The following is a 15735-nucleotide window of genomic DNA, read 5'->3' as shown; positions in this document are numbered from 1 at the left end:
ACCAAATCCTCAAAGGCAGGCACAGAGGAACAAAGTAGATTCCGGAGCATCTTTGTCCTCTTTGGTACAAACACACAGCTCTTCTAAATTATCAGCCTTTCTCACCATTCAAGATGCAACTCTTCAGCAAGACCCAGAGGAAGACCACAGAAGGGCCTAAGGCAAATGGCTGTTGCCCTTTCTCTGCTCCCTGTTCCCTTCCCCCACCCAAGACCCAGAGCCCACTCCAATTTCTGCCACAAAAGCAGACAGCAGGCCAGCTCCTCTTTAGGGGCCTTTGTCTCTGGTGGTTCCTTCTCAATATAATCGCATTGTACATTTCTCGACAGCTGGCTGGATCTCATCTCGTTTTAACAGGGCCAGCAAATCTTATCAGCTGCACCAGAAAAGCCTTAGAAAAGTTAGAAGATAAGCTCTGTGAAGCCTATACTAACTGAAAAACTCAGTGTATGGTGACACCTTTTGCTTGCTGGAAATCACATGGCTCCTTTGAGATAATTGTGCCATGCTCAGAATCTTTAAATGGGGCCTCTGAGAGATGAAGCTTCTGCGGGGACCTGGATACCAAGACCCATGTGAAGCAGTTGGTGTGGCAATTACTGGTTTATTTGAACCTAAGATCATCTTCTCTAATCCCCACTTTTCATTCCTTCCTTCTGGCCTTTAGGTCACACTCCAGATTTCAGCTAAAGGCGTTTTCTGTGCCCTACCTCCATCCTGCTGGTGGACTTTCTCCACTTCTGGCTGGAATGTTGTACCGTGGTTATGTGCAACGGGTTTAGAATTAGACCTCCACTGAAATCTTGGCTTTCCTACTTACTGTGTGTTCTTGGACAAATTAATGAACTTCTCTGAGTCTCAGTTTCCTCATTTGTAGAGTGAAACCAATGACAGTATTTATGTCATAGGATTATGGTGAGAAGTAAATGAAATATTGCAAGAAGAGTTTTAGCTCGGTGCCTGCCACATGGCAAGAGGTCAGTAAAAGTTAATGGGTTTTTACTAAAGGCTTCTTAACTGATTAATGAGAAGAGTAACTTATTTACTTTTAGAGTGCCTTTCTGCTTGTGGTTATTATTTCATTCTTAACAGGACAACTAGAAAGTGATGGTATAGTAGAAAGAACACTGGGCTTGGATTCAGGGATTGGGTTTGAATCTCAAGCTACCTCCTGGACCCCAGGTGACCATAGGCAAGTCATAGAACCTTTCTGAATCCCCATTTCCCTGATGTAAAAGTGGCTTAAGAATAAGGCCTACCCCCATAAGGGTACTTGGTCTGGAAGGCTGAATGAGCTAATGTATGTGACTGCATTTGGCACTGCAGGAGATGGGAGTCTTCAGGAAATTTAAGTGGGATTCAGCCTTCAGTGGCAGATCCTAGTTTTTTGGGTCTGATGTTTATACAGTTTGTTGTGTGGGGGGGGGCTGTAAGAAAATAATACAATATCTTGTGCTTGTACATGTTACAAAACCACATGACCGTGTGAACACATGGCTGGATGTCCTCTCAGGGGCTCTGAAGGGGTAGGGGAGGGGCCCGAAGCTTAATCTCTATCAGTTTCACGGCAGATCGGCTGCTAGGGGAATCAGAATCCAAATGGCGTAGGCCCCCTCTCCTTAGCTTGTTGGGAGTGCTCCACACTCAAAGAGTGACATCCTTGCCACACTGCGAAGTAATGATGGCATTGGAAGCAAGCATGGGAAATGTCAAAGGTGCTATTATGATGATGAAGATAGCAAATGACTACATGGCTGGATGTGGCCGGGCGAGAACACTGTATTTAGTTGGCTGCGGTTGAGCGAGCAGAGCCTCCTTTACTGGTTGGGTGGTTGAGGGGCGCCCTGGGTTCCTTGAATGAGCTGCCTCACCCCAGGCCATTCTCGTTCTCTCTGAGGCCTTCCCTGGACAGCGTTTCACCGGCCCCGCTGGCTCTCCTTGGCCTTCTGCTTGCTGGGCTGCCCTTGGGAATTGTGGTTTCCCTGCTCCGTCCGCACAGTTTGCTGTGGGCTTGCTGGAGTCAGATCTCCTCTCTCCAGTGCCTGGGAGGCAGCACCACAGCAGGGTGGGCTTGCCATTACCTCCCTTGTTGGGGACATCCTGTGGGCACGCGTTTGGTGTACTTGACATGCTTCTGGTCAGATGTGGGGCTTGTCTAGGCAGGAATGTGAGAGCCCTGTGGGCCTGGAGCCCAGGGGTTGCACACAGGAGCTTTGTGGCTCGAAATTCCCTGAGGGCTGGAGAGCCATCTCGTTGGACCTGTGGCTAGAATCAACACGAGTTCGTTCATTCTCTTTCTCTTTCTTTCTTTCCTTTTCTTTCTTTTCTTCTTTCTTTCTTTCTTCCTTTCTTTCCTTTCTTTCTTCACACATATATAAACACATACTCTTTGTAAAAAGATACACTGATTAGCAGAACTAAAAGTTCAAAAGAATATCCTTTGATCCTTAAGAGAAATAAGTGAGTTGTTAGTGAGCTAAATGTGCCTGCATTATGAAAATGCAGATTCCAGGGCCTCATACCCAGACTTTATTGAATCAGAATTTCTGGCGAAGGAGCCCTGGAATCTGCATGTTTAGCAAACACCATGAGTTGTGCCTATGCTTACTGCAATTTGAAAACTACAGTTCTAGATGCTTTCTAAAAAACTATTAAATACACACAACAGAAAATTTACCATCTTAACCATTTTTAAGTGCATAGATCAATAGCATTAGGTACATTCACACTGTTGTACCATTAAGTTCCAGAACTTTTTTATCTTGCAAAACTGAAACTCTGTACTCATTATACAACTTCCCATTTCCTCCTCCCCTCAGCCCCGGAAACCACCATCGCACTTCATGTTTCTATGAGTTCGACTGCACTAGGTACCTCATAGAAGTGGAATCAAACAGTATTTGTCTTTTTGTGAGTGGCTTATTTCATTTAGCATAACATCTTCAAGATACACCAATTTGTAGCAAGTGTCAGAATTTCCTTCCTTTTTAAGACTAATATTCCATTGAATATATGTACCATATTTTGTTTATCTGTTCATCCATAGGTGGACACTGGGCTGCTTCTATCTTTGGCTTTTGTGAGTAATGCTTCACTGAACATGGGTGTACGAATACCTCTTTGAGACCCTGATTTCAATTCTTTTGAGTGTATACCTCGAAATGGAATTGCTGGATTATATGGTAATTCTATTTTTAATTTTTTGAGGAACTGCCACACTGTTTTCCATAAAATGGTGGCTCTACCATTTTACCTGCAGTGTACCAAGTTTCCAATTTCTCTGCATGCTCACCAGCATTTGTTATTTTCTGTTTTTGTTTTTTGGGGTTTTTTTTTTTTTTTGGTAGCAGCCATCCTAATCAGTGTAAGGTGATATGTTGTGGTTTTGATTCAAATTTCCCTAATAACTAGTGATGTTGAACATCCTTTCATGTGCTTGCTGGACATTTGTATATCATTTTTGGGAAAATGTTAATTCAAGTCCTTTGCCCCATTTTTTAATCAAGAAATTTGTTTTTTGTTGAGTTGTAAGAGTTCTTTGTAGATTCAAATATTAACCCCTCATCAGATACATGATTTGCACATATTTTCTCCCATTCCATAGGTTGCCATTTCTCTCTGTTGATTGTCTTTTGATGCAAATTCTATATGCTTTATACACACTGTAACTCTATAAAGTATTATCTACTTTATAGAGGTGGGAACTCAGGCCCTGTTCAGTAACTTGCCTGGGGTTACACAGCTCTAAGTAAGTGGCAGAGATGGGATTAGAGCTCAGGTCCTTCTAACTCCAAAGCTGCACCCTTTCCATTCCTCTGCTTTGCCTGCCATTCCCCGCACTGAGCTAATAGCATAAGGAGCCCCGTGGAGTCTCAAGGAAGAGGTGTTGGTTGGAGAAATGTTCAGCTGCAGGAGAGGAAATATGAACGGAAAACTTGGGAATCTCTTCCTTCAAACCACTGGGCTGCTCCTTCCTGTAGATCTACATCATTGCTTAGACCTTAGAAATAGCAGAAAAGTAAAGACAAATTTTTTGGTTCAGCTTGTTTGTTTAAGCATTGCATAAGCTTGTTTCAGAGCCCATGGTGCTCTGAAGTCCCCCTTCCCGCAGTCTGTGTTCACACCACTGTGCCTTTGTGGATGCTGTGTCTTCTGCCTGCAGGACTTTCACCACGGCACCCTCTTTCAGGAAGTCCAGCTCTTCAATCACCTCTCCGTGCCCCTCCAGGCAGAAGGAACTGTCCCCTCATTGGTAGTCCATTTCTTTTGGGGTCTGTCCCACAGCCTCTCGCTCCATGTCTTATTTGTTGCTGTATCACCCAGCACCATGGAGCTTCTTCCTGGCTGTGCACATCCAGTCTCAGCCCCGGCCTAGGCCAATTAAATCAGAGCCCAAGGAGGGCAGTGGGGAAGCTGTAGTTTCACAAGCTCCCCAGGGCATTCTTCTTGCAGCCAGCCTGCACCCCCACTGGCTCCTGCCAGGCCCTCATGCAGCCTGCTTGCTCTAATGAGTTAGAGCCACTTCTGGAACTACCCAGAAGTGCTGCAGCCCCTCTTCCCCTCCTCTGAAAGTGGCTTGCTCTTGGGGTGTGTCCTGCCTGGGGGCATTGGCAACCCCAGCATGGGGCTCTCCCTAGAAGGGGCCTGACTGGTCTACTCTCACTATTGCTCCTGCCCCTTTAAGTACCCTGCTTAATCCAATGAAACTTGAAAGTTTGAGAGGATAGGAATTTCATTTGTTTATCCTCTTCCATCCATTCATAATCAATTTATCGAGTAGGCACTGTGGTGGACGTGACAAACCTTTTAACAACTTGTGTTCTGCTAGGCAAAGTGTCTTCTAGCCTTCTGGGAGGCAAGGCTGTGTGTGTATGATGTGTGTGCCATGGCCATGTGCTCGAGTATGTCTGGATTCTGAGTGACATTACCTGTCTGGCTGGGCAATTGGACAAGGTTTGAGAGGAATGGCAGATGTGAGCCAGATTTTAATGGTGGGGTGGGAGTCTGTAGGGGAGGAACTGGGTGTTCTTGGCTGACCTGTGAGAAGGCGGGAGGGAAAGAGAGGCTGGGGGGCTCATTCTGAGTCTCTTCTCTAGGGAAGGTTTCCTTTAGTTTCATGCCGTTCATTTATTCATTCATCAGACACCTAACGAATACCTACTCTCTTGTACTCAGTTTGGACTGTGGACCAGCCATTTCAGCGTCAGCTTCTCAGGCCTATTGAATCAGTATCTCAGGGGGTGATGTTCAGGAATCTCTGTTTTGACAACCTCTCCTGGTGATTCTTATGTGTGCTAAAGTTGGATAACCCCTACTCTAAAATGTGGACTTTCTGTCTCCTCATTGCTATACCCTTAGTGCTTAGCCAGAGGTGCTCCAGGCACATTTGTGGACTGCTACGCACCAGGCACTGTTAGGGACTGGGAGGGTGGGAGGATGCTTCAGGGGAGGATGGCAAGGCCAGCCAGGCTTGAGGTGTTCATGGGACATGTGGGTGAACATAGCCAGCAGGACACCAGATAGACACCTCTGAGTCTCAGGAGAGAGGTCCATGCTTGGAGGTGTTTTGGAAGTCATCAGCATACAGGTAGAATGATGAGATGACCAAATGCATGAAAAGAAACTCTGAAGACCAATTTGAAAGTCAGGGACAGGTGTGGTGGCCTGGCTGACCTGAAGCCAGGTGTTCTGTTGATTCTGGCCTGGGTACCCACTTGCCTGGCACTGAGGTCACATATTGGCATTTTTTTCTCTACAGGCTCTGTGGCCATCAGGGCAAGGATGTGACTCATATCACTGAACACTCAGGAGACCATTGCTTTTGGGGCCTCCTGGGGTGGTTGAATTTGTAGGCATCTGCCTTCTGTTGGGGTCCTCCTTTTTCCTATGGCCCCACCGGCAAGACATAATGGGAGTGGGCAGGAACGCCCCTTGTTTGCAGTAATCATGGGGCTCACACGTGTACTGGAGAATGCCCCAGCCTTGAATGACGTTCCCCAGTTTGTGCAGAGTCAGGCCTATACAGGGCAGGGCTTTGGCCAGGGCAGTGCTGTAGAACTTGATCCCGGATTTATTTTTAGAAAGTGAATTCTGGACTCTAGCATTGCACCATAGGGGTTGCAGCAGCCTGAACCTTGGCCTGCCTCACATGGTTTATGGAAAAATCTGTGTCTAGTAATAAAATGGTTAATATAAATCTGAGCATAGGTCAGATGGAATTGACACATTTATACACCAGATTTTTCTATTAGGAGAAACAGACCTTTAGTGGGGGGAAAAGGAAATGCTTGCAATTGTTAGTTCCCAAGCTAGAAAATTCTTTGTGATCTGGGAGAGCTTAAAAAAATATTTGCTTTAGTTCCCCAATATCATCTCAGCCCTCCCAGCAACCTGTGACCTGTTGCCACCTGACCATACCCAACAGCATTTGTTAGAGTGATTTGGCTTCTGACCAGTCTCCAGGTAATCTGTTCAGACCAAAGTTTAGGAAATGCTGTGCTGCTATCCAGAGGTTCCACAGTTACAACCTCTCAGTCTGTGCACTCTCTCCCTTGGGTGGCCTGAGAGCTCGCTGGCCATTTAGCTGGGTACAGCATGGACACTGGTCTCAGCTTGCAGCTTTCTGAGCAGGTAGGTCTCTGCACCTTTGCTACAAGGAGTTGGCCAGGTTTGCTTGTTTGGGTGTGTTGTGGGGTGCATTAGTAAAACCTGGCCACAGGCTTCTCCCTTTGGGATGGGGTAGAGTCCTTCTGTTTCTTGCTTGCAATTGTCAGCAGAAAGGTGCCGGTAATCATGGGGCACCAGAAGTGAGCGTGGATTCCCACAAACCATCACTGCCCCTGGGAAATAGGCAAAGAACCTCCCCGTGACGGCCATAGCAGCAGCAGCTTTGACGGGGAGGGAGGACAACCCCTTTCCAGCGACCACCTGCTCTTGTGCCATTTCCCATGGCGAGTGAAATGTTTATCCCATTCCCTTCCCCAGCCCCACAAGCTGGTAGATGTGGGCAGACAGTTTATGTCTTTGGTGCCCTTGACTTTGGACTTCAAGCAAGCTGATCACAAGTTCATCCTTCTGTGGGGACTTAATTAACCCACTGGTTTTGTCATTTCAATTATAGTAGCCCAGTTTCACCTGCCCCCCTTAATACTTTGAAATTGCTCTCCTCAAAAGTTGTACACGAGTCATGCCTTCAGCCCTGACCAGCAGCGCTGGCACGGCTTCTGAGCCAGCCTTCCTGGACACAGCAGGAGCTGAGATGGCAGGGAGGCTGGGGCGCAGTGCTGCTGCCCTCGGGGCCTCCTTTGAAGGCAGCACCCCCTGCCCCCTGCAGTTGTTGGCCCCTGAAAGCACTTTAAACTCCTCGGCCCACACCCCGCTGCGGGAAGGGCCTCGGTGGAGAGAGGGCTGAGCTTTGTTAGTTGGGTTTTGATTTCAGTACAGGAGTTGATAAAACGAGATAAACCCCAGGCTCACTAGGGCCGTGGAAATTAAACAGAGATGATATCAAAGTTCCCCTGAGTTTTCAACTGTGATACAGTAGCTCAGTTTTCTCCCAGACTGGGGCTGGGAGGCAGCCTTTGATTCTGAAACAATGTTCAGCATCAGTTAAGCCCAGCACTGCTGATTTTTAGGGATTAAGCACACTGTTGTAGCGATTCTTTGATCAGCTACAAGGGAGCAGTGTGCCGTCTGTATGAAGGGGCTTTATAGTTAAAGTTCATTTCTCTGTGAACCTGGATGACAGCACTGGTGAGGTGCTGGGGCTGGTCCCCCAGTGCTGTTTGCAGCGTTGCAGGCAGAAGCAGAAGCAGGCTTCCTCCCGGCCTTGCTGAACAGTGTTCCTTGGGCATGGCCTGGTGGAAGAAACCCTCCTGGCTTGGAGAACACCTCACCCTAACCCTGCCCACCTTGCCCAGTGCACACACGCGTGGGTGCGCACACATGCACACACACGTACATACACTTGCTCTCCTGCCTTGCAGAGGAACCCTCTCAGGGACAGACATGGGAACGGCTGCCTGGATTGAGGCTCTGTGACATCTCCCTTGGAAGTGACCTAGCAGAGGCTGTATCCCCGCTTGGGGAGTGGTCAGAATGGGGATTGGGACCAGATGACCTGTGAGGTTAAATCAGAGGGACCAGCTCAAGGTCATGTGACTCCCTGGCACCCCACCACCTTCATTCCTTGCCTGGCATTTGCTGAGAACTGACTTAGATTGGCTCGATGCTACAGTTTTGAAAAATTTCAACATCCGTTGTCTTGTCTTGTCATCCAAACCACTGGGTCGACTTCTGGTGTGCCCTGTGGAGACCCTCCCTGCAGCCCCAGCTGGGGTGGCACAGGTTTCCCTGCTTGGCGCATTCCTGCCCCCAGCCCCATCGGCCCTGCGACTTCCAGTTGGTAATGGAGCCCCCGTGAGCGGTCGATCCTGCTCGCACCGTGCCATAGATCAACCTATTCCCTCCTGTGCGGTGCTCGGATCTCCCTCATTAGGCCTAAATTTACCTCCATCCTACACAAACATGGCCTTAGCTCATTTTTATTGTTGTAAATTATTTATGAGGGGAATGTTGAATCTTGAAACTGAGGTGTGAGGAAAATTAATCCCATGTTACTTTTATCTTTCTCTACTTTTTTTCCCCCTTGCTTGACTTATTGAGCTGTGGCTAGACAAAGAAGAGCTTTGGCATTTTAACATATAATTAGTGTTGAAACCGCCTTCTCAGTTGGATGGGATGTTGGTGCCTCTGCGTAGTGCAGTGGGAAGACCAGGCCTGGGGAGGGAGAGTGGCCGTCCCATTGGGCGTTGCTGTCTGCCAGCTGCGTGGCATTTGAGAAGTTGGGACCTCAGTTTTCTCTCCTGTAAAATAGGGATACCACGAGCTAGCCGCCTCCCAGCTTTGGTGTGAGCACCAACTGAGAAGGAGCTTGGGAGTTTTTGGGAATTGCAAAGTGCTGCCCAAGTGCAACAGAGGTGTACTCATGTGTTTTGTATGCAGCTGGGATTTTGAGATAGAGGCGGGTGCTGGAGGAGGGCTGCTGAGATGAAACCAAGAGCTGTTGTGAGTCGGTCTCAGGATTTTATGTTTTAGTCCAGACAGGTTAATGTTGGTCTCAACACCCCGCTCCCTTGCCATGCCGTCCCCTCCCCGGTCGGATTTCTGTGCGGGCTTACATTAATGGCCTCTTCTTCTCCCTGGCAGAGGCCTGGCCTGCGACCCCGGGTGGCTGAGTATTCTGCGGTGGTGCCATCCCTCCTGGCTTGAAGCTCCGTGCAGCCTGCGAAACGTGGAGTGCTAGTTAATAAATGGCCTTTTGTTAGGAAGGTCAATTGAAGTGCCGGTAGAGACACTGTTAAAAGTAATTTGCAGTCAGAAAATATGTAATTCAGGGCAAGCTGCTTTGAGTGATGGCCTCTGCCATGGATATCTTGGGTGTTTCTCATTAAAAGCTTCCTTGGCTGGTGGTGGCGCTTCCTCTGCCGGAGCCCGCTGCAGCCTGGTGCAGTGAGGAGCCATTTGTCTATATTTCACAAAGGCTGCCTTGATCCCCAGGGTACAGCAGCTGGTGGGGGGGAGGGAGGGGACAGTGGGCTCTCTGCCACCACTCTGCTCGGCCCTCCGCAGGCTGGCTGTGACCAGCACAGACACAGGCCCTGGCTCCTTTGTCTGCCTCGGCTGGGGGCCTCTGCAGCCATCTTGGAGTCCGCCGCTGGGCCGCCGCCTCCGTGCACTCTGGGAGCAGCAGCGCTGCTTTGAGAGCGAGTTTACCCTCCTGCAGTTGAGAGTGTGCTTCAGGGCCAGAGAGCCATTGTCATCCGTACCTCGGGGAGGATGTTGTGACCAGAGCACATGGCAATGAATCTATCCGCAAACAAGATATTGCTTATTTATGCTTATCCTCTCTCTCTCCCCCCTTTCTTTTTCCTCTGTGATAATAGAGGCTGTACTATCTTTATAAAAAAAAAAACTTACCTCACATGTTCTTTATTAAATTCACAGCATGATATTTTAGCACTGACAGGATCTGTACATTCTGTTAATGAGTTGTTAATTGCAAAGCATTTTTGGTAACCAACAGCAGGTACCAATATTTTGCAAACCGCAGCGATGTTATTTTCATGTTACCAATAATATAGGATTTTTGAAGTGCGGAGACTTTTTGATCAGTGCTTGGTTTGGATCAGGCAGGTGCAGATATTTAATTTTGAATCTTTAGTGAGGGCATGCATGCGTATTCACTCAAATATTTACTTAATGCCCACTGTGTGCAGGACGCACTAAGCCCTGTGATTTTTGTAGGTAGAGCTGCCTGGTAAATGAAATTTGAAAATAGAGAATGATGCAGTGATGCAGCGTGGTATCCTACCCCCTGCCCTGGCCGTCTAGAAGCTTATTTTCAGTAGAATTAAGTAAAACATAACTTAGTTTAGCTTTTGTCATAAACAGAAGCTGAGTGTGCAGCTGTGCCAGGCGCTTCCTAGTCTTGATTGCGGACTTGGCTCCATGGCATTGACAAGTCTGTTTCCGGAGCCTTTTGTGGGTTCCACTGACTTCATGGGTAACTTGCGCACAGCATTTTGATTGTTCCTGTTTAGGAGACTGCAGGCATTTTTAATGGCCTCTGCCTTTTCCGATTCAAGGCTGAGAAGCAAGACTATTCCTCCTGCCTGCCTATGAGGCAGGGTGTTTGGTTTGCTTTAGGAGCAGTAACCAGCCTTGAGGGATCTGGCAGACCTGCAGCCAGTGGAATTTAATTGCTGCCGAAGGAGGTGGAATTTGACTTGCTCTTTTTCACTGCTTGTCCTTTTCAGGGTACTTAGATCCATTTACATAAGGTGTTGCCTCTTTTATTTGCTTTCCAGTGCACTGCCACTCCGGCTGCCCGGACCCAGAGCTCTCTGTATTCCACCTGTCTCCTCCGGTCACATCAAGGCACAGTCAGCAGCAGAATAATAATTCCATTTCCCTCCCTTTCTCCCAAAGCGCCCAGCAAGAATTACGGTCACTGCGAGTGTTTGGCTCTGAGTCAGTGCCCACATGACCTGGGGGTGAAACACAACAAAGGGATCTGCCAGTCCTCTAGGGAGCGACACCTTCCGTGGTTCTGGCCAGTTACATTGGACCTGTGTGCCCTAAATCCCGCCAGTCTCATCTGCTTTGTGCTGAGTGCCTACTGTGTACCAGGGATCTCTACCAGGCCCTGCATTTACATCAACTCTCTCGGTTCTCACAGCAGCTGTGCAGGTGTCAGTGTCATGACTTTGTTCTATAGTTGAGAAAGTTCAGTCTCCAAGATGTGAAATTGCTTGTCCCAAATCACCAGCTAGTCAGATACAGAGCCTGGACTCAAGCACCCTTCCTTTGTCCCATGCCCAGAACTCTCTCTTCTACGTGTTTGCAAAGTTCCTTGCTTATTTTCAGAGCTCTGCCTGCTGCAAGTCTAACCTTGGTTGTGGTAGGGGCTGGATTTGGCAGTCTGCACCTCCATAAGGAGAGGCTGTGAGGGAGAGAAAGGAAAGGTGTTCTTGGACTTCATCACGTCTGATTTATCCTCAGGGGAGTTACTGGTATCTTCAGAAATCAGGCAGCTGGACGGTGGCATTGAAAGTAATTTGCGTTTGGGTTTGAGTCAAAATTATCTCCTGAGAGCAGGGACAAGCCCTCACTAACTATGTTAGCTCAGCACTCAAAGCTAACTTGAGGAGAGCAGGGGCCAGAGGTGATTTGAATCCTCGATCCCAGGAAAGGGTCAGGTAAGGCCAGGGCCCCCTCAGCCAGCCAGCACATGGAGCTCAGCTCAGGACAGTTGCCCTAAGATTCTGGTTCTGTTAGTATCTGTCTGAGACTTTGTATTGTTTGCTTTAAAGGCCAAGTTTGAATTTTGCACTTTCTTTTTCGTTTTCTGAACCAGGACCAGTCCACCATGCCTGAAGTCAAAGACCTTTCGGAAGCCTTGCCAGAAACGTCGATGGACCCCATCACAGGCGTTGGGGTGGTGGCTTCTCGGAACCGAGCCCCGACAGGCTACGATGTAGTAAGTCAAGATACTAGATTGTACGTTTTGCTGATTCGACCGGTATTTATGTCCTGTGTCCAAGCCCTGTGACCCTGTGTATCAGATGTGCTTCTTCCCTCCGGGAACTTAAAACAATGGGGGGTGGGAAAGCATCGCCAGTTGGGGGCAGGGGGTGTATCCTGGTTTGGGAGTCAGAAGACTTGCACCCATCTGCGTGGTTTCCTGGCCCTGGCTGTGGCCGGGTCACTTGACCTGTGTGATAGTCACTTACATTTTCTGTAAAATGAAGGTGTTGGATTCATTGATTGCTGTAGTCACCTCTAGTGGTGACATTTCGTGGAAAGGATCCAGAGTCCGTGAAAGACCCTGGTGGTTGTCATACATTGCCATGCATATGTGAATGCCTTAAACATGTTGTCATGTATTCATAGCTCTTTACAGTTTACAAAACAGTTTCCTGTGCATGAACTCACTTAGCTCTCACAAGTCCCTGGAAGGCTGGGAGGGCAAGTAGCTTTGTCTCCACCATGCTGATCAGGATAACCTAAGTTCTGAGAATTGAAGTGACAGAGTCCCAGTCCTTGGACATGGCAGATAATTAGGACCAGACCTCCTCCCAGCCCAGGGCCATCACCGACCACACCACCCAGTTTAGCAGAGATCCCTTGCTTTTCAGCAGACATCTGTGCTGGTGTCCAGTAGTCCTGATAATCAGAAATGGTTATTTTGCTGTTTCAGTGGATAAATTCTGATTTAGGTGGAGCTTAAAAAGTACAGAGGAACATTAGGAGGGTTTAATTAACAGTGAATGTTGTCATGTGTTCTGATACTCTACGGTGCTCTTATTTTTACTTTCCTCATTTTGTTTATGATGACGTTTTGTTCTTGTTCATTGCAAACGTGCACCAGGAATACGTAAGAAAAAAAGAACACGAATCGCATTCACCAGTGCTGAAAACCTGCCACAGTGATTGGATTAGGGTCTGATGTCCCCGGGTTGGGAAGCATGTGGTGCCTGGTCCAGCAAAGCCCCAAGACAGGGTTTCTGGACCTCAGCGCTGTTGACATTTGGGGCCAGACCATCAGAAAACTCTTTTGTGTGCAGCCGTCCTTTGCATCGTGTGATGTTTAGCAGCATCCCTGGCCTCTACCTAGTCAATGCCAATAGCACCTGCCCCTCCTTTCCCAGTGGTGACGACCAGGGAAGTCTCTGGACACTGCTAGATAATCTCCAGGCAGAGGGGGTGGAGGGGCAAAATCAGCCCCCATGGAGAACCACAGCAGTCCCTGCAGATCACACCTGGTCTGCCAGCGCTGGGTCCCAGTGAGGGAAGAGAAGCTTGTTCACACACACCACATCCCTGTCCCAACTGCGTGAAAGCTCGCAGACATTATAAAAGTGAAAGAACAAGGGAATCTTTCCGACAAAGATTTGAGTCTTACCTGCTGCCTGGCTTCAAAGCACGGTTTGAATGTGTAACTTTCATAAAATAGAATCATTACGTATGGCTTTGTGCCATGGAACTCTTGGGGAAGCTCATAAAAATGTTCCTGATTTGAGAAGCCAAAGTGTCTTTTGATGAATTAGGTGCGAAGCAGCAAGTCGTGAATCACGGCCAGGGCTGGGCACTCTGCTCTGCAGGGATGGGCTCAGGGTTACTCTCCTGGGAGGGCACTTGGGGAGCTCAGGCCCGGGGCGGGGGTCTCCCCATCTTCCTGCCATCCTCTTTTATTGATCTGTATCTTTAACATTCCATTTGTACCTTTGGGGTCACGCTGCATGCTTGGCTAGTGGGTAGCAGATGGCCTTTGATAGTTTGGTTTTCTGGAAGTCTTGGTAAGTCTGACAGGAGCAGAATCTATCCCTATCATTTTCTCCTAACATCTAGCTCAGGGCAGAAGAGCACAGTGTCAAATGAGTAAAATTAATAAGCACATTTCATGATTGTGCTGTGCCATGCATTTTAGTGGGAGGTGAGGAGGGCAAGGGGCTCGCGCTAGTCACCCGGTAATTACCCAGCGTCTGCACGGCCGAGACGGAGACTGCCCAGGCTCCCTCTCGGAGCTGTTCCTGGGAGAGAGGTAGGAATCGTCTCTTGGTGCTGGCCTCTGGACTGTTCTCAGAGAAGCATCTTGTTCCCCAGAGATCTGGCCTCCAGTTCAAGGGGCAGACGGGGAGGGCAGGGTGAGAAGAGGGACGTCCCATTCCTTTTATCTGGAGTTTCATAGTAAGTCAACATGGAAACCAAAGTGCAGGGCACCTTGTGGTGGCCCGGCTGCAGAGATGCTCAGACAGAACTCCCGTGGATGAGGAAGCCCTGCTCCAGACTGGGGTGAGAACTCTCTCCGTCTGTCATAGCTGCTTTAGGATTAATCCCTCCAGGCGCACAGAGTACATTAAGCACCATGGCCACACAGCCCTGCAAGTCCGGCGCCAGCTGGACTGCTGACCCTGCGTAGCACAATTGCTTTCAATGAGCCTGGGCCCCACTGCTGCTTGAGGTAAAAGGTGCCAAATGCTCATTTATAAAAATTTAATTAAATAACTTCCCATCTCTCCGGGTCAGGAGAAGTTTCTTAGGCTAAGGGGTTGGGGATTATTTGGTAAACTTCTCAATTTATTGTCCCTGTTTCTGTAGTCTTCTCTGAAATAGCCTCCCTTTTCTGTTCTGCAGCCACACTCACAGAGCTTGGGGTGACGAGTGCTGCTGTTCCTTTGCAGTGTCGGGGGTGGGTCTCGTGTGTCCTTGTGAAGCCACAGTGCCTGGTGTAATGACTGTGTCACAGGTGCCTGGTGTTTGCCAAGAGTAGTGTGTGCTATTTTATCATGTGTGGATGGTCAGTTTTCAGAGAATTGTCATGCTATAAGGAGCACTGCCTACTACAACTCCTCTGCACAGAATTAACCTTTGATTTGTAAATCACTTTGGGATGTTCCAGGGTCTGAGGGGCACCAAGCTGGACATCACTGAGGCTCATTGTGGGTGTATTTCCAGTGATACACATCCTACCTTTTACCTACGTCAATTTGTCTTTCTAAGTGAATGCTTACAACTCAGAGACTGAAGCCGCAACACTGTTATTTGTGAGATGACTTTCTTTCCAGGAAAGATACATCTTCCTTTCCTTGACAATATACTTTTTTTATAAAAAACAAAACAAAATTTCAGCAATATGGATAAGGTGAGAATAATCAAACACTCCAGGATGTTTTAATTTTAAACTGTTTGTTTATCCAACTTATTTTGTTGAGTACCTGCTGTGTGCCAGCTGGGAGCTGGGGAAACAGTGATGAGCGAAAGCATGTAGCGTTCCTGCCTTCAGGAGGTGTGCAGTCCGGGGTGGGGGAGGCAGCGATCACACAAAGTGAGAAGTGAAACTGCGGCAGGTGCTTTGAAGGGAAGTACTGACGGACTATTTATCTTTCAGATCTAACTTTCCAGATGTACCCGTCTCTCGTGGTAAATCCCAGATTATGGCAGCATGAGCCTCTCACTTCTAGAAGTTGCTTCTGGAAATTGCTGTTTACCCCCTTGTGTTCACACAGTGAACCCTGCCAGGTGTTGGGGCCTGTTCCAGGAAACCGGCTCAGCTGTGCTCAGGGTTCTAAGGCTCTGACTTTCTCTCCTGCCACCACGTTGCACCTTTTTTGTTGGCGACATCTGTGAGGCTGGGTTCAGCTCCCTGCTCGGCTGCTGCCCCAACGTTTCTGG

The 15735-nt window shown here is 48.3% G+C and overlaps 1 protein-coding gene across 6 annotated transcripts in view; it reads left to right on the top strand.

Moving 5' to 3' along the window:
- Positions 1 to 15735, top strand: part of MVB12B (multivesicular body subunit 12B) — a 158888-nt gene that overhangs the window by 815 nt on the left and 142338 nt on the right. For 4 of the 6 annotated variants that reach the window (XM_045562329.1, XM_045562326.1, XM_045562330.1 and 1 more), the window contains exon 2: positions 11918 to 12040. In XM_045562329.1, the coding sequence (XP_045418285.1) occupies positions 11918 to 12040 (123 nt within the window). Of the gene's footprint in view, positions 1 to 6422; positions 6631 to 11917; positions 12041 to 15735 lie in introns of those variants that run through there. The other 2 variants (XM_045562332.1, XM_045562328.1) reach the window with 1 other exon arrangement.

Source organism: Lemur catta, chromosome 10, assembly GCF_020740605.2.
Source record: "Lemur catta isolate mLemCat1 chromosome 10, mLemCat1.pri, whole genome shotgun sequence".
NCBI classification, from domain to species: Eukaryota; Metazoa; Chordata; class Mammalia; order Primates; family Lemuridae; genus Lemur; species Lemur catta.
The sequence above is the reverse complement of the archived record's forward strand: the minus strand, read 5'-3'. Positions and strand labels throughout refer to the sequence as shown.